The 24,587-nt window shown below is 37.2% G+C and overlaps 1 protein-coding gene across 6 annotated transcripts; it reads left to right on the top strand.

Annotated features, from left to right (window-relative positions):
• The first annotated feature begins 289 nt into the window (after positions 1-289).
• On the top strand, positions 290-9,093 carry LOC141600065 (pentatricopeptide repeat-containing protein At2g22070-like). 6 transcript variants are annotated; one of them, XM_074420275.1, is made up of 7 exons: positions 291-508; positions 2,066-2,177; positions 2,717-3,094; positions 3,202-5,575; positions 6,444-6,519; positions 8,169-8,302; positions 8,388-9,093. In XM_074420275.1, exons 3-4 carry the CDS (start codon positions 2,967-2,969, stop codon positions 4,721-4,723), a joined length of 1,650 nt encoding a protein of 549 aa, XP_074276376.1. In that variant the 5' UTR covers positions 291-508; positions 2,066-2,177; positions 2,717-2,966; the 3' UTR covers positions 4,724-5,575; positions 6,444-6,519; positions 8,169-8,302; positions 8,388-9,093. The 6 variants fall into 6 exon arrangements, with proteins under 6 accessions (XP_074276341.1, XP_074276376.1, XP_074276359.1 ...); XM_074420258.1 differs by having other exon boundaries at positions 2,413-3,094; XM_074420240.1 differs by having other exon boundaries at positions 290-508; positions 2,413-5,575.
• Positions 9,094-24,587: the final 15,494 nt, after the last annotated feature.

The raw sequence follows: 24,587 nt of genomic DNA, 5'->3' as shown, positions 1-24,587 counted from the left end.
TAATTACAATATGAATCTATCTATTTGTACTACAAACCAAACAAGCTATTGCCGGAAAGAATATTATTTACAACAGTCAAATAACTTAATTAGACAAGGAGATATGTTTGCCTGATTTGATGGAGAGAGCCGTTGGGATAGAGTCAAGGGTGGCGTAATATATAATGTCTTTTAAGAAAAATGTCCATTTTCTTTTAAAAGCACAAATTCAATCCGGACTCAAATTAATCGATCTTACTCCGTAGACTAGATCAGCCGAAGACCGAAACTGCAAAAAAAAAAAAAAAATAGGACCAAGGATCGGACCTAAATAAATTCAGTCCAAGTTCGGCCCAGACCGAAAGGTCTATTTTTGAAGTATGGTGGATTAATATTCAGACTTGATCAGGGTAAGTATTGTATAGAGTATTGAGCATTGCAAATCGGAAGTGTAGAGTAGAGGTGAAGTCCAGCCATTGCAGTGCAGCATCATCGTTCAACCCGCGAATTCCAATTGATTTCTTCCACTGTAAGTTATATTGCTCTACCCACATTTTCTGTATTAATTAATTTCTTCTTAATTCAATTACTGCTGCGGTATAATACATGATTTATACTCTATCCGTCCTCGTCATTTGTTTACTTTTAGTTTTGGCACAAAAAGAGGAGATGAACAAATTGACCAAATTGAGTGTGGAGGATTAACGTGTTTATCAAAAGCATTTTCGAAATAGAAAGGTAAACAATTGATGCCCTAAAATGGAATAGGTAAACAAATGACCTCGAGGGAATAATTTGATTGTTGTTTTGCTGGCTTTATAGTTTATAGGATGTTGCAAGTAACAAAATTACGAACGGATTGTTCAGATGATATCTAATTGAGTATCTTATAGTTTTGAGCTACTTCCGACTTTGGTGACATGAGGTTTGAGTTATTTGTCACCAAGTAAAAAACTAGGTGTATTTTTGGTTTTAGTTTTTACTTCAATGATTATGTTTTCACTTTGCGCTATTGTTATGGATTAATTGAGAAGATCGATTCAAGATGAGGTTCCATGGTGTATAATGTTGATATATGATATTGTGTTGAGTGACAATACAAAGGATGGAGTTGAAAGGAAGCTTGAACTCTAGAGACAATTGTTCGATTCTCATGGCTTTTCATTGAGTAGAGAGAAGACGGAATAGTTGGCGTGTAGATTTAGTGGGAATGGAGGTAGGGAGGCAGGGGCGATCACTCTTGATGACTAGATTGTTCAAGGTTTCGACTTTTTTAGGTGTTTAGGATCCGTTATACAAAATAATGGAGAATTGGATGAGATGTGGCATATAAAAATTTAAAAAGGATACTTGAAGTGGGAGAGTGTCATAGGGTTTATATGTTATTTAGGTATACCTTACAAATTAAAAAAAAGTTAAATCCTATCACGCGATAATTAGACCTATATGGAAATGAATGCTGGACAGGAAAACAGGGTCACATGCAAACAATGAGTGTAGTGAAAATGCGTATGCTCCACCGGATGTGCGTCCATACGAGGAAAGATAGGTTGAAGAATAAGGTGGTTCATGAGAAGGTAGGAGTTGCATCTATGAAAGATAAGATGCTTGAAAATCTTTTAAGGTGGTTTGACCACGTGAGACGGAGACCACAAAAGGCTCCGTTTAGAAGGCTTGATAAATGGGAAATTGATAAGACTGTCAGGAGAAGACTGAAATAAACATGGTTTAGATTGATTGAAAACGATATGAATTGTTTGGGGATTAGGGAAACATGGTATTGGACTGTTGGAGAGGGTATTATAAAGAAGATGTAGTTTGATTTTCGGGTTGGTGCTCCACTTTTATTTTTGGTTTTAGAAAATCAGTACTTTTCCACTTGTCTTATTTTTGTTTGCTTTTCAAACCTTTATGCCAGCTGGTTTGATCTTTTCACATTTTCTTACTTTCTCTTTATTTTGGAACCTACTAGTTTCGTTTACACAAGGGCAAGGCTGCGTACATCCGAACCCCCCTTACCTCGCAATTTGCGGGAGCCATTGCAGCACTAGGGTAATGTTGTTCGCATATATTTGCCATTTTGCAGCTTCACCTGTCCACGCTTGAAATTGGACCAGAAGATGCATACTTATAGCTAGCGCTGGTTTCGTTTAGTGTTGACACATGAACAAAGCTCGTAAACTGAGTCTGGGAGAGTGGTATGATCCTGTTATCTTGGATTTCTCTATAAATGATGAACATGTATGCTATTGTTTCTTGTGATAATTATGAACTTCAGTTAGGTTTTCTTTCATGTTAAAGCATGACAAGATTACATTGATAACAAAAAAATGATATGAGAGTAGCTTTTTACAGTGTTCCGGTTAAGCTCACGGTCCTTCTTACCATCTTGTAGTGTCTTAATAAAGTGCATATTTCTGAACAATCTTGCAGCATTTGGGACGCTTAACTTCATGTACGGATGATGTGCCCAACGCCATAAAGTTCAGTGAATTGTCATAAAATTCGATAAAAAATGTTTTTGGAAGAATGAAATAGGTTTGCATTTATTTCGCTTCTAAAGCTATTGGGGTACAAAACCGTTGTTCATATTTGAAGGCGACAAAATATTGGGTGCTAAATCTGATAGGCTGCGTGCTAAATCTGATAGGCTGCGTTTTTTTGAATGGTGGTGAGCACTTAGTAATATTCTCATGTATCCATGTCAAATTAATGTTTCTTGATGTATGTCGGTCAGCGACCCCGGTTTTTCAAGGGAACACAAAAATGGAGAACATATCTGACTATGACCACAGTTTCGAACACGACTACGTTTTATTTTGCTTCTCTACTTCGAGCAAGCGCAAGAACAAAAAATATAGGTGTTGGAAAAAAAATCCATGCTCAGGTCGTAACGCAAGGTCTGTTTTCTAGTATTTATCTATTAAATAATCTCCTCAACTTCTACGTGAAATGTGGATTAGCCTCTGCTGCCCACCGTCTGTTAGATGAAATGCCAGTCAAGAATGTATGTTCATGGAACTCAATTGTATCTGGATATGCTAAAGAAGGAACAATGGACGCAGCTGAACACATTTTTCAGCAAATTCCTGATCCGGACTCGGTCTCCTATACGGTAATGATTGCGGGCTATAATAAGATTGGCAAATATAGACAAGGTTTGCAACTGTTTTTTGATATGATTATTTATGGCGTTTCACCGACCGAATTCACTTTTACCAGTGTTCTTGCATCCTGTGCTATCACAAGAGCTCTGAGTATTGGCAAGAAGGTTCATTCTTGTATAGTCAAACATGGACTTGGTAGTTATGTCAAAGTTGCAAATTCACTTTTGAATATGTATGCAAAGGCTGGTGATCCAAAGAATGCAAGGATTGTTTTTGAAGGGATGACAGTCAGAAATGTTTCGACCTGGAACTCTATGATTTTGTTGCATATGCAGTCTGGTCATATTGATCTTGCCCGCGAACAGTTTAAGCAAATGGCTGAGCACAATATTGTGTCTTGGAATACTATGATTTCCGGATACAATCAAAAGGGACTTAATCGTGAAGCTCTGGAAATGTTCTCGCAGATGCTGAAGGTTTCATCCTTAAGTCCTGACAAATTTGCATTGGCTAGTGCTCTATCAGCTTGTGCAAGTCTTGAATACTTAAAACTTGGGAAAGAAATTCATGGTCATATGATAATAACAGAGTTTGATATAATTGGGGCAGTAGAAAATTCTTTGATTTGTATGTACTCCAAGTGTGGAGACATAAGAAGTGCTAGAACGATTCTCAATAAAAATGGTGTCTCCAATCTTAATGTGATAGCTTTCACAGCTTTGATGGATGGGTATGTAAAACTTGGAGATATAAGCCCTGCCCGAGAGATATTTGATTCGTTAAGAAACCGTGATGTTGTCGCTTGGACTGCAATGATTGTAGGCTATGAACAGAATGGTCTTAACTATGATGCTATAGCCTTGTTCAGGCTAATGCTCAAAGAAGGGCCCAGGCCTAACAATTACACTCTTGCTTCAATCTTAAGTGTGATTTCAAGCATGGGATCTCTAGACCGTGGCAAAGAAATCCATGCAATGGCCATAATATTAGGAGAAGAATTGTCCGTTAGTGTAAGCAATGCACTAATTAGCATGTATGCCAAGGTCGGGAGTATCCCTGACGCTAGGCGCGTTTTTTCTCTTGCACAAAGATATCGGGACACTGTATCATGGACCTCCATGATCTTAGCTTTTGCTCAGCATGGTTACGGGGAAGAAGCTATTGACTTATTTGAAGAAATGCTGAGTCTTAATATTAAGCCCGACCACATAACATTCATAGGTGTACTAGTTGCCTGCACTCATGTTGGTTTGGTAGATAAAGGAAAGAGCTATTACAATTTGATGCAGAACATACATAAAATTGAACCGACTCCTACCCATTATTCTTGCATGGTTGACCTTCTCGGACGTGCTGGTTTACTACAAGAAGCGTACGATTTTATCATGAAAATGCCTATTGAACCTGACTACATTGCTTGGGGTTCCCTTTTATCATCTTGTAAGCGTCTGAAAAATGTCGAGTTGGCAGAAGTTGCAGCGGAGAAATTGCTTCTTCTTGATCCGGAGAATAGTGGAGCCTATGCAGTACTTTCTAATTTATATGCTAAGTGTGGGAAATGGACACAAGCTGCCCAAGTCAGAAAGTCAATGAAAGCACAAGGAGTGAAGAAAGATCAAGGACTTAGCTGGGTATAACTCAAAAATGGCACTCATGTCTTTGGGGCTGAAGATACACTTCACCCACAAAGAGATGCAATCTACGCAAAGATGGCGAAAATCTGGGAAGAGATAAAGAAGATGGGGTTTGTTCCAGACACGGGTTCAGTGCTACATGATTTGGATGAGGAAGTAAAGGAACACATTCTTCGACATCATAGTGAGAAGCTTGCTCTTGTATTCGGTCTTCTAAATACTCCTGACAATACCACATTAAGAATCATGAAAAACTTGCGGGTATGTAATGACTGTCACTCTGCCATTAAGTTCATCTCAAAACTAGTGAGCAGAGAAATTATTATTAGGGATGCTACACGCTTTCACCATTTCAGAGATGGCGTATGCTCTTGTGGGGACTATTGGTAGTTTTTCATTTGATTATACGAGGATTTTTTATAGCTAAGGATAAAGGTAGCTATATATGTACCCATGAGAATGCCTCGTTAACTGTCAGATGGGGATTTAACTCATCCCTTACTTGGACGATGGAGGGGCTAAGGAATAGCCTTTAACAGAGGTTCGTAAACCTAAACTGTTAATATTTTTAAGGCAAAGAACAGAGTTTCACGGGATATATGAGGCTGCCTAAAATACTGGGGATCAAGCGGAGATCAGTATCTCCAAATAATATACGAGCATGATACTTTTCACTTAAGCAAACGAGGGTCTTTCGAAATCTTCTTCACTGATGGCAGCCCAATGGTTCTTCAAATTTTGTGTAGCATGATTCCATGACCTTCATCTTCAGTTATTTGTCTACTAATCTTGTTGAAATTATGAGATGCTCCATGGAATCTTGTTTTGATCGTCATCAAACCTCCCTGTAATAGGGTAAGATGCTTGAATGAGCTTTTTGTTTCTTTCTGCAGTATGTTTTTAACTGGTAATGAAATTAGTTGGGTTTATATTTTGTAATATACCAAGAACAACCATATTGTCACGTCGGTCAACTTTTTTTTATTCAAGCGTGAAGTTAGACCCCCAAATTTCAGGTCCTAGTCTTATACTCTCATAAGCCTGTAGATTTAAAATTTGGGGAACTTCACAATGGCAGATATGAGTTTAATGTGATTTATTTTGCGCTTTGTTTAGATGGAGGGATTTGGAGGAAAAAGGAGGTTGATAATTTCCCTTGTTTGGATAGAAAATTGGGTTGAAGGGAAATGTAGGGGACAAAAATGGATGGATACATGGTCCCTCCAACAAGCCAAATCAAAACTCCATTTCGTGTTCTCTCCCCCTCCCTCCTTTCCCTCCCGTCCATCCTCTTCCCCCTTTTGTATCCAAAATAAGCATTAATCTTCTTCTATTATTTGACAATGTCATAACTAATGCAATTTTGAATATAATGTATAAGAGGAAGTCTCATGAGAGACCATCTCGCATTGAGATAACGTGAGACGAGCATGTAACACATTAGAAACTAACAAAAAAGAAAAAAGAGAAAGATGGAATGAAAAAATAACTACCCATCATCTGAGAGGTAACAACAAGGTTATCATGCCACTATCTCATATGAAAGTTGCTGTATAATGTTGCTTGCCTTCTGTTAAGGTATAAAGTCAGGCTGTGAATGTTTTGTGATCCCCCCTCTGAAAGAATTAAACGATTCTTTGCGAGTGGTACTATAAATGAGTTGATTTTTAGCATCCATAGTCTTCTTATGCAGTTTGTTTCCTGCCCCTCTTTTCTTGAGCAGGTTACGGAAATGTGGTGCCAAAGTCGTTTCTGATGCATTCTTGTAGGACCATTGCTGGTCCGTACTCATTTTGCAGGTCAGAATTTGCATTGGTTCCTTTTGTGATTCCTGATCTAACTCGCTAAGATCTCCTGATAATTAAGGTTCTCATAAAAAGGAGCTGAAGTTCAGCACAGGAAATAATCTCTACCTTGCAACTTTTTGAAAGATATTTGTTCTCTAATTCTACTAAACCTTCATATGCTTAGGCTTTGTCTCTCATTGAATCATTTCCGAACTTTTTATGCAACATGTTAGTTGAAATTATGAATTAGTAGTTGCTTATGTGAATGTTCTCTTTCCATGCAATGACTGAAGTTGATGCATCTGTATGTTCTGTAGCTGCTTTTTCTAACTATGGTAGACTTTTTACAGTTTCTTCTTGCTTTTATATTCAAATTTGAAGAGCTCTTAGGCCATAGACGCCCCTCTTAGAACATGAGAATAGAGCTTTTATGTGTGATTTTGTTTTGTGTTTTTTTTTCCTTTTTTTCTGATAATTGTTTATAAAGGCTTACAGCAACGGAATTGCAAGATCAGCACCTGCAGTACCTGATTAAAACACTTTGGATTATCTTGGACAAGCTAGCCTGAGTAGAACTGTAGGATTCTAGATAAATATTATTAAAGGTTTTATGTGCGATTTCTCCAGGAGTATGTAAAAACCTATGTTTGTCGGACACTCCGACACGTGTCGGTGTGTCGGACACGGCTATTTGGGGTGAATTTTCCTGTTTTATGGTCTAAATTGAAGTGTCGAAGTGTCTTGTCGTGTCGGACACCGACACGTGTCTGACACGCGACATAGCAGTTAGTGAAGTGTCGGAGTAACATAGGTAAAAACTATATTCTAGATAACCCGGCTTGAACTGGCGCCAAAACGTTTTTGGCATTTTGCAAAAAAGTATTGTGATAAGCTGTGTGATGCGTGCTATGCCTTTTCTTTGTAAAAAACAAAACAAAACCCGCTGTTATAAGTATCCCATGCGGATCCATACTTGCAAGTGCAAGTGTTACAAAAAGAACCTCTTATATGAGAGTTATATCTGTCTTAAAATAGAAACAATTGTCCAAGTGTCAACGCCAAAGTGTTAAATGTCCGATATGGCTACAGAAAAGTAATATGAAGATTCAAAGTTGTTTTTTTAGAAAGAAAAGATTCGAAGTTGTTAAGGTCCTGTTATTGCATGGAACTTAAATGTTCAGCAGGAGTCTTGCATCACTGTTTCTGTGCCTTGTGTTGATAATTGATATGGTAAAACAAGATTTAGTTGTTTATTGAGTGAACATCAATTTTAATTGAATGGCTCTTAAGGTTTCAGTTGCTCAAATGATGCTGCTATTAATGGCATAGTTTTTTGTTTGAGGGTGTGCACTACAAATTCTGCGTTTTGTAGCTTTACCAGCATCTTCTCACAATTTGTGACCTCTTACCAAGATTATAATTCTGTCTCATGACTCTCAGTCGCAAGTTAAGTCGGTCTAAACCAAGCATCCTCATTTTGATGAAAAGTCTTCGAAGACAGGCTGCTTTGTCACCGACTCTTCGATGTCTGTATCTCAGCTTGCTTGACTAACCCGTTTTGTCTGTATTGACTCTTGTGTTCTAAGAAGAAAATCAGAGTGAGCAGATACTTAACTGTAACTGTCGGTGTGTGTGTAACTAACATTTTCCCTCTTTTTCAGGCGGAGCCATACTCACTGTTTTTCAGTTTTAGGAAACGATGGAATACAGTAAAGTGACTCTTTTCATTAAGCTAGCTACACTTCTTTTACCATGGAGCAGCAGCCAGATAATAATCCTCGGCGCTATTACTATTGTTAGTCCTACGAAAACAACCCTTCTGTGTTCTCTAATGTAAGGGTAAGGCTGCGTTTATCCAATTCCTTATCTGCCTTTTGCAGGAACCTTTCAGGAGCCAGGGTGCTGTTGAAGCCATTGTGATCTGGGCTACAAAAAATTGTGAAGCGTTATCATGACCTTGTTTAGACCGATGTAGTGATCACGTTTATGTTGATATTTCTAATGAGAAAGGCCGAGGGTCCTCTTATTCGGCTTGAAGCAATAGACTCCGCAAATCTCCACTGGCCTACACTACCCACTCTTTAACATACCTTGCCATTATAATCAGAGTATTCTGTTTGTTCTCTAGACAAAGTTATAACCTGGTTGCAGGTTTACACCCGGTTTGGTAATTTTTCTACGCGTGGTCGGAGTCTAGTTGGTTGAAGCAGATGTTTCTTCATTCTCCTCGTGTATGGGCAAATGAATAGGTCATCTGTTTATCCAGAATGTGTCAACTTATGTGATTTTCGCGGAAATTCCATTCTCCTCGCCCCTGTTGAAAACTGAAATCTTCAATTTTCGAATTTTTTACGAGTCTACCATATAGCTTTACTCCTTCGCCCCCGTTGAAATTTTTCGCCGCCCTTAAATGTAAATCGTGGCTCTGTCGCTTGGTTGGATGATATGAATTCAAGATATGAAATCTTTACCATGACTTTGAGATTTATTCTTGTTACGGTGCTAAGATTACTCATTTACTCCTATAAAAGTGTGTAATTTAGTATTCCATCAGTTTCAAGCAAGGTAAAAACTTTTTTATTTTTAGATCGTCTTACAATAATCAATATCTGTCACAAGCTGAAGACGGATAGTGTCCCTCTCACAATAAGGCAAGTGAGAGGGAAATGGAACACCCTATGAATAGTGCCACTTGCATATTGTGAGAGGGGTACTATCAGTCTTCAGTTTGTGACGAATAGTGTTTGTCTTCAATGAGAATTTGTGTACAATAATTTGAATTATGAAATGACATTTGTTTTCTCAAGTTTTAAAGTGAGACACATGTAGAATGCAACATAATATGTCCTGTTGGTGCATATGAACAAGGTATGCAAGATTTAGTTAAGTTAGGAAAAAGGGTTATCCTAAAATCAATCAACAAGTTATTAAACTTTTTCCATCACAAGTTCGTTTTAAGTATGCACGCAAATCAACATCAACTACTACTTTTCATGTTTTATAGTATCATATCATATAACATGTCATGTTCTATATCCACTCGATATATAGATAGAATAACAAGTGCATATGAGAGTCGACTGTCGAGCATAGTATACATATATATACTATCACAAATTCTTATTTCAGACCGCCATATCCGTCTGAAATGGTCAGACGGATACCATTTTCTCTCACAAAAAACCCATTTAGGGTGTGAGTGGGAAAGCACATGGGGGTGTCCCACCACTCATGTGCTTCTCACTTGTGAGAGGTCTTATTACGGTTTGAAATAAGGCGATCTGAAGCAAGACGGACTGATATACTATATGTATACACACCTCTCACTTACGCTTGTATTTCCATCGATTTACCTCGTTGAATTAATACATCAATAAAAGGCAGCCATAACGTCATCAGTCAATTGGATTTGTCGTGGAAGTTATGAAATCACTCATCCCCTATTTACTACTCCCTCCGTCCCTCAATTGTTATCTATTTCTATTTATGGGTGTATCACTCATTTGTTATCTATTTCTACTTTTGGTAATCTTTACACAAGTGGGCAAGTGGATGTGTGATGTGGGAAGTGGAGATGTGAGAGAACATCTTAGTTTATTATTTGTTTTCTCTACTTTTTCTCATTTCCTTGGTCTTTGTGCCAAAATGAATAGATAACAAATGACCGAGACGGAGGGAGTAAATGAATAGACGAAACTCCATTTTTTTCCGCCTAAAACACATTTCCTATTTTGATAAAAATCTCTTATTTACTTTCCTATTTGATATAATCCCTTTCTTTAAATTTTTTTTCTAAAATTTTTATAATAAAAAATTCGTTCTTTGTATGCTAAATTGTAACTAAAAGATATACTAATAAAAATTTATAAACAATTTCTTTAATTTTGTTTAAAAATATATATTTTATGACATTACTCAATTTTTTTGATAAGTTTTATAGTTCAATTTTTTTCTCTAAAAATAAAAACTCTATAAATACCGCGAATTCATTACGCGGGATCTAAACTAGTTTCGTTTCAATCATTAATTTACATCTTATAAAGATGTTTTTCAAACATTTGATGGTAAAAAATGAGTACTTTAGCGCTTTAGGTATATAAATTGATCAGCTGGTCTTAGACTAAGACCGTTTTATATCACTTTTTTTTTTTAACAACGATTACCTGGTATATATATTAGAGGGTAAATGAAAACAAACAGACGTATCTGGTACAAAAATAATTCATCCTGTAGCTAAGCTTACAGACCAACGACGATACATACAAAGGAAAGATCGAATTGCGCACAACGAGTGCCGCAATGTGATTGGTACTGGCGCTGAGGAGGCCAGAAATGAAGATAGTTTTCTGGAGGTGATTCAAAAAGACACAGAAGGAGAGGATGCAGAATGGGACCTGTACATGGCGAGTAATAAAGCTCTAGTACCAGCAGCAACAAAAGAGGCACGAATACAATCTGAAACAGTGATGCCAATGAGCGAGTCTGTTATCGCAATGCTGAATCTATCCGTAAAACTAATCCGTTTCACATCAATATTGTAGTAAACGTTGGCCAGAGATGAGACGTGAGCTTGTGCATCTTGTGCAGCTTTACATGCCGAAGAAATGGGAATAATTAGATGTGGCCGAAAAGAGGGTAGCTGGATATGCGATGCAAAGAGTTAATCAGCAATTTGAAGAATACGAGTTGGGTTAATTACGCCGTCTTCCAAAACAACATAATTACGAACCGTCCAAATAGCTTTAAGGATACACATAAAGTGGAGCAAGCAGTTATCAGCATTAAGAGAGCGACGGTGAAGATACAAGACGAGATTAGCCAGCCACCTTTAAAAGGGTACACTTGGGTTGGCTACTGAATTAATACCGAGAACAAAGGAACTCCACACATGACGAGCCACAATACATGAACGAAATAAATGGTCTAATGATTTCGGGCATGAGCGACAGAAAACACAAGTACTCACCTGGAGCCCACGAAAGGATAGATTCTGTAAGGAAGGAAGGATATTATGAACAATACGCCACACAAGAAAAGGAAACTTAGTAGAAGCGCGGAGTTGCCAAATCTTTTCCCAGGGAAAATCAGCATAGAAAGACGGAGAACATGAGACGGATTGCTGTGACAATAAAAATGAGTAACCCGATTTGACAGTGTAAACGCCATCTTCTGTAAATTTCCAGTAGAGAAAATCATCTATTTCTAGTAGTGGAGGTTCCATTGCAAGAATAACCTTTGCACACGATGATTCAAAAACACGAAAAATAGTTGTTGAATTCCAATCACCACTCTCACAGAGAAGGTCAGAAAGAGAGAGTATGGACTGCTGAGAAGATGGATGTACAAATGGTACATCCCCACTCACCCAACGACTTGTGAGGAGATTAACTAAAGAACCGTTACCAAGCTTCCATGATAAGGCATAAGAGAATGCGTGTACTATGCGACATATGCCAGACCACAAAAAAGAAGGTTGGGACACCTTAGATTTAGAACCAGGAATTGGTAGATCTTTCTTATACTTGGGAACCAAAAATCTGGAAAGTAAGCCCGAGGGGTGGTGATGAATACGCCAGAAATTTTTCATAAGAGAAGCGTGACTCAAAAACGAAACGGATTTAATACCAAGACCACCTTTTTCTCTAGGGAGTTGCAACGAGTCGCGATTGAGTCAATGGATTGATTTGTGTGCCATGTCTTTACGCCACCAAAAGGCAGTAATCAAAGAATCAATTTTCCGGCAAAATCCAAGAGGAAGTGGGGTAGCAGTCATCAGATGCTGAATTGAAGCAATCAGGATAACATTGATAATGAGGAGTTTACACGGCTGACTAAGATGAAAGAGTCGACCAAGAAATAATTCGAGTTGTCATCTTATCCAGAAGGGGATGAAACGCGGTCATCTACTTAGTAGGAGTCATATGTGTTTTGAGAATAGAAGTCATATGTGTTTTGAAGTCAGAAGGTGCATTAGGACTGGATTTAATAAAGAATTTATCCAGGATTATCATTTGTCCTGAGGCAAGTTCAAAGCACTTAAAAAGATCTCGCAATGCTTCAAAGGAATTAGGAGTTGCTTTACAGCAAATAAAGGCATTATCTGTATAGAACAAATGGGAAATATGAGGGGCACATCGAGAAATCTTCATTCCCTGTATCATCCTCATTTGTTCAGCCTTTCGAAGTTGACAGGATAAAACTTCCATACACAGATAAAAAGGTAAGGCGAAAGAGGGTCATCCTGACGCAGACCACAAGAACGTCTGAAAGAGATTGTTTGCTCCCCATTAATCAAAATACTATAATTGACAGTAGAGATACATTCCCAAATAAGATTTTGCCAATGAGTAGGGAAACCAAACTTCTGCATAATTGCAATCAGAAAATTCCAGGATGGATACCCGATCGAAAGCTTTATGCATGTCAAGTTTGAGAGCAGCATAGCAAACATTACCTTTCTTGGTTTTATTAAGATAATGCATGATTTCTTGAGCAATGAGGCAGCCGTCAGTTATAAGGCGATCTGGAATAAATGCCTACTGAGAATCAGAAACCAGAGAAGAAATAACCTGCTTAAGTCGGTTGGCTATACACTTGGATGCGAGACGGTAAATAACATTGCAGAGGCTAATCGGGCAATATTGAGAAACCAACTCGGGTTTCTCAATCTTTGGTATGAGAACAATATTGGTGTTGTTCCACTCTTTAAGCATAACTCTCGTATTAAGAAAGCGAAGAATAGCCGAAGTAACAAGTTGACCAATTTGGGTCCTGGAAAAACTTCGGTATAATGCCATCAGGTTCGGGAGATTTTGACCCATCCATGCTACGAAGAGCCCGAACAATATCATCTTCAGAGAAGGGGCAGATAACAGGGAACGCTCCGTCTGGGTGAGAGAGAGAAGATCAAGCGACGAGAGAAGAGGAATGACGAAACCTTTCGGAAATCCAGGATCTGTCGGAGGCGGAGTACATAGAATATCTTGAAAATAAGAGGTAATCTCCAAAGCAATCTCATTAGGGGAGTCCAGCCAGTCTCCCGAACGAGATCGAATAGCCAGAATGCGCTGACGTGCATATCTTTGCTTCACACGGTAGAAACGAAAGCGAGATGGAAGGCCATCAAATTTTCATTCTTCAACTTAGCGTGTTGTAACCAGTAAGCATGTTGTGTTTGAAGGAACTGCAAGTGGGAAGAGCAATCATCCTGAAAAGATGTAGCTGATAGAATATCTACAATTTGAGAAGCAGAAACATTTAATTTTTCTTCAACCATGGACCAATTAATGCCATGTGAGATACGATGTTGAATGACCCATTGCATTATAGAATAACGAACTACAGCAAGGCAACGGGAGAGCACAAACATCGAAGATCCAGTAAATTACAATTGCCAAGCTTGCAAAACCAATTGTGAAATCTCCGGAAAGGAAAGACACCAATTGTCTAGGCGATAAGGGCGTCTTCTAACCCTTTTAAAGGGAAAAGCTTAAGTATAATAGGAGCGTGATCCAAAATGAGGATTGGGAGTTGTAGAACCGAGGCTGAAAGGAAAAGATGTAGCCAATCATTATTTGCATAGGCACGATCAAGTCTTTCCATGATAATCTTTGAATTGGATCTATTTCTTAGCCAAGTAATAAAAGGCGGACCAAAAAAAGAAACATCAAGTAAGGCGTTGTCAAGTCTCCAAGAGGTGAACTCATGTTGACCGCGAATTGAATTTGATTCACCTAATTTGTCAGAATGCATTTCAAGTTGATCAAAATCACCAATAATCACCATAGGAGATAGACCCAAAATCTCATCGGAATAGTTTCTTGCAAAAACAAAATGGACGAATCATATTTATGGATACTCCAAACTAGAAAAGGAATTGTAGGATCACCCCTCTCGCCTAATCCCCTACAATTCCAGCAAAAGGTGATCATTGATACTATGGTGGCGAATTACGGTCCGCCACCAGACCATCAGCAAAGTAGTCTTCATCTCTGGTACAAGATAAAGAAGGAACAGTTAGAGGTTGAACAAGAAGCTGTTGAAACAAGAAAGCATCTTGTCGAATCCGCTTGGACGGAGCACGCTCGAAAAGAGACAACTCAAGTGAACTAAGTTGTCTCTTAGCAAAGGCACACGTAACTCGATCCAAAATGTCAGGAGCCTTTGGTCGCACATAACTAAAAGGAGGAATAAAAGATGGGGCTAATATCAACTTAGGAAAATGTGATACTAGCAGCTCCTCTACATGTAAATCAAAACACGAGGAACAATTAGTACGCTTAAACCTAGTACGATTGAAATAGCTGAAACCCGTGCCTACCTTTCTCTTATACATAAAGGTTACCTTCCTACCACTAGAGTCCATAGGAGCAGCATTAGCCCCTGAAGAAGAAGCGATCAAGTCACTAAAAAGGCAGACAACATCAACAGATGTCGGTGTCGCAGGAGGTTCACAAAGACTCAAAACAAGAGAGTCATCAAAGTCTGCCTCAGGAGCACTGATATGAAACGGTGGTGACGGCGCACCACCCTCACCCAGTGATGCCCCATTAGAGTTCCCATTATCAGAGGGCGAGGAAGAGAAAGAGAAAACCGGTGATTCACTAGTAGAGTCCATAGAAACAGTGTCACAGGCGGCCATAAGATCAATCTTAGAATTAATATATTTGTAGCGCGAAGGCAGACCCATAATTTCAGGAGAATAAAACGCCGAGCCAGGTGGGTCATGGATCACCATTAACCCACGAGCCGAAAGCTCATCCAAGCGAGCACGAATATTACGAGCACCAACAACTTTCCCAGATGGGCAGAAGGAAACACGATGACCAACTTTGCCACAAAATTTACAGAACTGGAATATTCCTTCATAAGAAAAGGTAATCTAATTATGCTCTCCATCATTAAGCATAAAAAAACAGCCCGGAATTAACGACTTTGAAAGATCAATCCATACTTTAACCTGAATAAAATTACTTGGAGGGATCAGAGAAGGAAAGAATCTACCTCACATATATCGCCAACGTGGGATAAAAGAAAAGCAACAACGGATGTGTTCATCAAATGAAACGGTAGATGCTTCACTCAAACCCAAATCGGAACTATGTGGAAAAACATATTATCCGGAATAGAAGAAGGCGACAACGGTCGAAGAACAAGCAGACTTCCATCGAAGTTAACGGTCTGCCGCTGACGAAAGTAAGAATAATCTTGCGAAGATGAAAAGGTGAAGAGATAGAACGACGCCATAGGACGGACCGACACCGAGCCATTTAATCTCCGGTGAACATTTATAATCTCCAAAATACGATCAATAGTCAGAAAGCGCTGATCTTGGAGCTTACCCAATAACGTCAAGGAGAAATAGTCTTGTAATTTGTAAGTACTGTTTTAACTTAAACGATTTGAAATAAGAATTTGCGATACAAATCACCCATATATGAAAGTTGGTGACCAAAGAAAGAAGCATCAAATTTCTAGAAACCGTACAATTGACGATAAGCAATCCAATAAGTAGGCAATAATCAGCAATAATACAGGCAGGCGCAAGTGGAATAGTAGTAGACTAGTACAGTGGTAGTACCTCACACTTTAAATCCCATGAATCTGTTCGTTGACAAATTGACAAAGAAAGCAGTGGACATAGATCATTATTCATTACATAACCAGTAATCTTCATGGTTCAACCCCATTTTTGTCCCTACTCCATTTCCACTCTATTTGACCTTCTAACCACCCGAACGTACCACCAAAACTCTATTTCTCTCCCGTTATTTTAGGTCTTTAAGTACTTCCTCCCGAGTTTTTGAAAATTTCGCCATGTTTTGTTTTTAGCTTATTTATTGTAATTGTCTCATTTTTATTTTTCATTATGTTTTTTGTTAGGAAAAATCATCTTATTTTATTGATGATAGCTGATACCATCATCCAACTCACAATTCCGACCCTTGTCTAAAAGGTAAATAATAGGAATATTTATAATGGTATAATAGACTAAATTAGCATCTATATCATACACACCATAAATTAGGCCATGTTCTTTCCGACTTATTTTCAGCTTATTTCAGCTCAGCTCTATTCACTTCAGTTCTTCAATTCAGTTCAGTTTTTAAGCTCAATTAAGTTCAGTTCAGTTGAGCTCCATTTAGTTTAGTTCAATTCAGCTCATCTTTACTCAATTCAAGTTAGCTCCACTAAGTTCAGCCCATTTTAATTCTACTCATCTTAAACTTAATAGTTTTTATAATAATAATAATAATAATAATAATAATAATAATAATAATAATAATAATAATTATTATTATTATTATTATTATTATTATTATTATTATTGATTTATTGTTAATTAATCATCCTCATTATTGTTATTATAATGAACTCTTAAATCAACGTTTTTTTTTCTAAAACTTAATCTAATTGCTCAAATGACTTAAAAGATGGATATCTATAAAGTAATTTAATTGTTTATCAATTATTAATATTATTTGTTCTGTTTAATTAACCAATGAAATTTTATTTGTTTGTTAAAGATGAAATTAAGGTTTGTTGATTTGTATTTATTTAATTAATTAAATTAGGATTGATGGTGGTTCGTGGTGGCTACCTAATGGCTCAAATTAGGATGATACACAAGCTAGGCTTTGAGCAACAATATAGCAAATCGGTGCTCCATTCTTGCACCTAATTAGGATTGATGGTAATTTACAGTTGGTGGTGGCTACCTAGCTAATAAGTCAAATTATTATAATTATTATTATTAATATTATCATTAGTAATGCTCTTCTTCTTCTTATAATAATAATAATAATAATAATAATAATAATAATAATAATAATAATTATTATTATTATTATTATTATTATTATTATTATTATTATTACTACTACATTAATATTACTACTATTAATATTATTATATTATTATTATTAATTATTATATTAATTATTATTATTATTATTATTACCATTATTAGTTTTTTATAATTAATTTTTTTATATTTATTGTTATTATTTCAGTTCAGTTCAACTCCAATCAGCTTAGTTCAGTTCAGTTTAGTTGTTCAGTTCAATTCAGCTCCATTCAAGTCAGTTAAGCTTCATTCAGCTCTATTGAAAACATGTTAATTGTAAACCTAAGTTGTTAAGACAATTTTCTTATGATAATATTTCTAAATAATTATGAGAACTCAAAACAAATTATTTTGGGGCGGCAGATAAAACCTAGTCATATATTTTTCTTTCGTGTTCCTAATGTTTTTATTCTCATCTCAATTAATCATCCATAATTCAACTCATATTATTTTTGTCCTCTTCTTTTCAAGTGAGATTCTTTCAACTTATATTATCTTTATTACGTACAATAAAACAGCTAGGTTGTGGCCTGAACTAAAATGCTACGAGTATATTGCACACCACCTGATGAAATCAACATGATTGCTTCTAAAGATAAAATTAATCATGCATCATGAGAAATCAATAATTAAGCTATGATTTAATCAAAAGCATTTATAAAGTTAATACATACAAACTTAATTTGGTGCAAACTAACGCATATATGGGTTTGCCAATTATTTAGACATCTACTTCTTGTAAAATGATTTCAAAACCCCGTCTTATTGTTATTCAAAAGTTATCATATTTGACTATAAAATGGTCTCCAAACTCCGTTTTGTTGCTTCAGAACAAAATGACCAGTCTGAATGGAGACCAACTGATGAACAAAGTTAATTTGGTGCAAACTAACGCATATGGGTTTGCCAACTATTTAGACATCTAGTTCTTGTACGAATTTGTGGAAATATGACGTTTATAAGACAATAAGACATGTAATGTTGTTAACTTTAGTGCTGTGATTAAATATTTCTTGTACTAACTACTAGATTTTATGGTAATTATTTGCTTTTAAAAGGTTTTGTATTAGCTAGCAAAACCATGTGTGCTTTACTACATCTTAAGTAGTTGTTTCTACGAAATTTCCAGCTAATTAAAGTAACACTACCAAATACTTTTGTTTTATCCATTGTTTCTCACTAATGTCAAATTAATGAGGGTGTAAAAATTGTTAAATCGGGTTTGAGTCACAACCATATTGCAAGAGCTCATTCTGTAAATTTAAGATGATCAAATCTTAAAACTAATTAGTGAGAAGAGGAGTAATCTATTACTTTTATAAACTAGTGAGCTCCCTCGTTATTTTATCAAACGTGTGATATAGTGTGACACTCACATGTAGATAATATGCGAGTTTCTTTGCAAAAATGTCATTTGATTCAAAATTCCGATCTTTGATATACCCTATGTTTAGAACTCTCACTTTTCGTAACTTTTTTTTTTTTCCAAAACCCCCTCCTTTTGCGATAATTCTCAAAAACTTTCACCATAAGTCTATTTTTCAAAATAAATTTCGTGCTTTTAGCAATTTCGATCATGAATGGATAATCCATTCTATCAAATACTAAAAGTTAGTTTTTTTTGGCAAAAATAAGATATTTTATGGTAGATTTTGACGGTAATGTTATGTTTTTTCTTTTACAAAAACGTCTTCTTGTTTAAGAAAAAAACTTATTAGACTATTTTGGACATTATTTAGTTTTCGGTATCTGGGGTCCAAAATAAATGATCTCATTCATTATGCCACTCTCAGGTTTTGAACATGAGACCTCTTGTAGGTTTTATGCTCCTAACTTCCATTAAATTATGACTTGAATGGTCTATTTATCCCAATAAAAAACATTATTAACCTGAATAAACAAGGAGTAAATGATGTAAGTGCATTTCTGGTAGGATTTGCTGTCACACTGAAGTCTGCCAACTGAAGTTATAGTGGAAGAATCTTAAATATTTGAGTCAGTTTATTTATTAAACAAAAAAACGTAGTTTTCTCATCTGAATAATCCAACGGTCATATTAGTCTTTTATGTTGATGTCGTACTTGTTGGGTGATTAGTAACATTAACATACAATTATTAATTCTATATTAAGCTTCTATTATTTGTCTAAGATGCATGATGGTTTCGTCTAATTTCAATAACTTTGGTTGCTATCCACTCACTAAATTTATGTCGAAATGATGAAAGACTTGGTTGGTAATGACGTTACTTATTTGTTAAAAGTTTTAATAACTTGAATGGAATCTTCAACTTCATGATTAGAGCTGAGTAAATTTGATCTTACAACTTGAATTAATTCTTATTCTCTCTTAGTGTTACGTGAGGTTGTTTGTTCGTGTACAGTAAATTTTCTAATACAAATATCTTAACTCACTTGAATAAAAACTTAAACTATTACTTTACTCAAAAAAAAAAAAAAACTGTTACTCCTAATAAATCTGTTTTACAAATTTATTGTACTATATGTTCCTTTTTTTTTTACAATATATGTTTTCTAGTAGGACTGATTAAATTGAGTATGATATTGAAAATGGGAATTTCCTACATGCCACCAGTAAGTTTATAAAAATCATGTAAATTGAAAATCTCTTTGAAAGTACATTTGCTATGTGCAGCCAAACGACTGCTTAGGGGATAAGGAGATGAAATAAAAATTCCAGAAAAAAGAGGGCGATGGAAAAGGGATGGCTGAAGTAGTTTACCTGATGATTGCTAGTACGTGCTGGAAATGCTGATCGGATTCAACGAATCCAAGTCACACTGCTTGAAATTTCTTCAAATACACTTCGAAAAGCAGATCAGATGATCTGAAATCGACCTAACCCAGTCCTAGGTCAAATCGATAACCGATAACGATCTTATTTGTCGTCTTAACCCAACCAGATGAAAAGCTGGCCAAATGATGACTCAACGCGTTAGATAACCAGATGGCGAATTAGCATAATAATGACACAAATAATAAGATTAAATTGATATTTTTATTAATTGTTTTTAACTATGGTCTAATATACATGGTATATAATATATGCACCAAAAAGTGATCTTAACATCAAAATATAAGATAAAATGTGCGTACATAAACCCTAACCGACACAAACACTTTCATAAGATGACTCGAACGACTCCAATCCAATTTGTCACTCGATGTGATGATGACTCGACATAAACTCCAACCAACGTAAATGCCAACCCAATTTATCACAATTCAAACCTAATATGCCTCAACTCAAATAAATAACCCTTCAATATACTTAGAAGGCATTTATTTTGTTTAAAATGGTGAACCGAAATTTTTCATATTTCAATGCATTTTTTTAAAGTACTTTAAATTAAGTTATTTCACAACTATATCTTTTTAAAAAAAAAGGGTAAAACAGTAATACTTGCTTAAATGATTTATCCTTAATGTTCTATCATTTAGTTATAAGTTGAAAATTTTTAGGGAACGAAACATTATGAAAGACGTTCAGTTAAAAAAAAAACTATAATTTCAAAATTTTTGATACCTAAGAGGAGACCACCCCTTAGGCCCTATTTTTTCAGCTTAATTTCAACTCTTATTCAACTCACTTCAGTTTAGCTCAGCTTATTTCAGCTCTATTTTCATTTCAACTAATTTCAATTCAGTTCAGTTTAGCTCACTTGAGCTCCATTGAGTCCAAAAGAGCAAAACCATCATAATACTCCAAACATCTGATGTTGATGGTTTACCTTCCAATGAGAAGAATTTTATTTTCTAAATATGGCAAGGTCGCTCACCCTCGCAGGATTTTAAAAGATTTAAAATTTTTAGTTAAAAATTTGAAAAAATTGCCTTGTACTATAACCACTTCATCCCCGGTGACTTCAAATCCTAGCTCCGTCACTGGGTGTTACCATTACTTCGTTTATCAAATATCCGAGAAAATTCCTCACAAATCATAAATATAAATTTAAATAATAAAGAAAGAAAGAATTTCATGTGAAAAAGTTATGTAAAAAAACAAAATGCCAGGAGAAATGTACGGAAGAAAGAAGTTTAATTAGTTAAATTATGAAATTTGTTCACAAGTGAAGAGCATGTTACTTAGCTCATTTTGTAAAGAAGCAAAGTATAATTAGTAAAGAAGTACTTTTAATTCTGCTTTATCTGAAAAGAGAGCATATTGTTATTATTATTACTTGTATTATACAATGTGGCATGGCATACAGCATCAATCAATCAATATTTAGTATGAAACTCTAAGAAGTTCTGACATTCATAAACAAATTAAGTTTATATTTTATAAATAAACACTAAAATTGTAAGATTATTAATTAATTAAGATGGAAGAAAGTGGAGTAATTTGGTGTCATTATAGATCAGCAGATTTCGCACAAGATATGCTGATTCCTCAGGTGGTCCATGCAAATTAAACTGTGTATGCAACTCACGCCCATTTATTTTCATATATCCACTTTCGATAAAAAAAAAAAAAAAAAAACCAATTTAATGTCTCTAATGTTACCATCAAAACCGTCGTATTTTTCATGGTTGAAAGCCCTTTTCTTTGGTTGAATGAGGTAAACTAAACTGAGCTTAATGGAGTTGAGCTGAATGAAGTTGAGCGGTTGAGCTAAACGCCTAAACTGAATGAAGATAGGATTAGAAAATTTAGGAGGAACGAAATAGTATTGTAATAGAGTTATTTTGGTCCATGTTTTTCGTTGTTAAAGGCCCCGTTTTTTTGGTCGAAAGAGTTGAACTATACTGAGCTTAATGGAGCTGAATGAAGCTGAGCTGAGCTGAATGAAGCTGACCTGAGCTGAATGAAGCTGAGCTTAATGCCTAAACTGAATGAAATTGAAGGAAGAGTTAATTTGAATAGAGTGAACTAAACTGAAATGAGCTGTACGTAACTGAACTGAACTGAATGGAGTTGAACTAAGCTGAAATAAATTGAAATTAAATTGTATAGAATAGGACCTTAGTTAGATATGTAACGGGTTAAGGCCAGGTCCCCCAAATGGAGCCCGACCCGCACATGCCTTCCAAGACAATAGAAAAGTATATATGTCTGAGTTAGTTACCCAGTGTGACGATCCGCACACTTGAACCCTTAGATTTATTTATGCTTATGTAATTTCATTTCCATTGTACATTTGTAGTAAATAATTTCTTAGTCTAGCATAGTTTTAGAATAGCTTTTCTTTCCATAAATAGGTATATCGCTATTCTGAACTAAACTTGTAAAATCAATGTCTCCTGCTACCAGGATGTAATAATCAAATTTCCCTCTTTAGGGAGTACTAGTGAATGAAAATCTACTTCCTACCTTGTGCCTTCGTATTGCTTGTTGTTGCTTTGTTGTGAACGACTCTTAGCCTTCACTTTACTAACAAGCCGTGTTTGTGGGATCGACACTAGGATCCCGACTCACACCCCCGAGACCGATTACGAGTGCCTAGTGCCTGACAAACACTAGAGTCTAACGCTCTCGTTGCATCCTGTCGAGTGTTGCCGAGACCCGAGTATCATGCTAGTGAGCGATCCATCACTAGTTCGAAGATCCTCGTCGCTTGCATCTTGCCTTGAGACGGGCAAGGGTGCGCGCCACGATCCGGCTAAAGTACCGGACCGTGACATTTGGTATCAGAGCCCGGTTTTCGGACGGGTTTCTGCACGCCGCATTTGTTCATCGAGATCGAGAAAATGGGCGGAACAATCGAGGACCGAGTGGATGCCTTAGAGGACGCAATCGACGTCAAGCTTCCCAAACTCGAGGACATCGTTATGCGGATGGCCGCGAGCCTCGAGGAGTTGCAAAAGACGGTTTGTGACCTTGAGACGAAGGTGGACGGGATGAACACCCGCATCCAAGTGATCAGTGGTGCAATCCCCGATGATCGGGAGGAAGAGATCAATCATCTGCATCGAAAGGTCGAGATGTTAGAGAACACTTGCGCCACGCTCGTGAAAGCGGTGGCCAATGACGGGAAATCTGTGGGGAGCTATAAGGTGAAGGCACCTCCACCTCGTGCCTACGATGGGGCGAGGGATTCGAAAGCGGTGGATAACTTTATCTTCGATATGGAGCAATACTTCCGAGTAAGTGGGCTCGACGAAGACGCGGAAGTTGTCACGGCAAGCATGTATCTAGTCGACGATGCCAAGATGTGGTGGAGGGTTAGGTACAAGGAAATCGATGCGGGCACGATTACGGTGACATCGTGGGCCGACTTCAAGAGGATCTTGAAGGATCACTTCTACCCCGAGAACACGGAGTTTGTTGCTCGGAAGAAGTTGAAGGAAATCAAGCACACCAAATCAATCCGGGAATATGTGAGGGAATTCTCTGCATGCATGCTCGAGATTACCGAAATGTCCGAGACGGATAGGACATTCGAATTCATTGACGAGTTGAAGAGGTGGGCACAACAGGAGGTCATGAGGCAGAATCCCAAAACTCTGTCTTTGGCCATATCGGCCGCGGAGCGCCTGCTCGACTTTCATGGGGAACGAGAGGCACCAAGAGTTGTGGCACCAACGGGGAATACTGGTGTGTCACAAAGTGGGTACAATGAACAAAGGCCACAAAACAACGCCATTTCAGTTGGGAACAGTCGGTTCCGCTCACAAGGAAGTCAAGCCCAATCGGCGAGCACTACAAACTCGCCCTCAAGCTCGTCTTCGAAGGCGGGAAACTCTACTGCTTCCACAACGAAGAGACCGTTCGCGTGTTTTGTGTGCAAGGGTCCTCACAAGATGGCCGATTGTCCGAACAAAGCGGAGTTCAATGCCATGTTCAAGAAGATGCCGAAAGGGGCTTAAGAACGTCTTGATGGGGCGTTGGCCGACTATCACCAAGAGTGTAACGAAGACTCGAGTGATGGTGAAGACCAACCACGGATGGGCTCACTTCAAAGGATCAGCGCGATGGGGAAGTACGAAGATTCCTCCGCCAAGAAATCCAACGGGCTCATGTACGTGGACTTGATGGTGAATGGGAAGCAAGCACGAGCCTTGATCGACTCGGGCGCTTCCCACAACTTTGTTACGAAAGAGGAAGCTGATCGGTTGGGGCTAGTTTTGCGGGATGCTAACAGCTGCCTGAAGCCAGTCAATGGGAAATTGAGACGCGTCGAAGGAGTGGCTAAGAAGGTCGCGGTCCAAGTGGGTGAGTGGGCAGGGGAGCTCGATTTCACCACCGTTCCGCTGGATGACTTCAAGTTAGTA

This window comes from Silene latifolia, chromosome 1 (genome assembly GCF_048544455.1).
Source record: "Silene latifolia isolate original U9 population chromosome 1, ASM4854445v1, whole genome shotgun sequence".
Classification (NCBI taxonomy): Eukaryota; Viridiplantae; Streptophyta; class Magnoliopsida; order Caryophyllales; family Caryophyllaceae; genus Silene; species Silene latifolia.
This window is presented reverse-complemented; position numbering and strand designations above follow the sequence as displayed.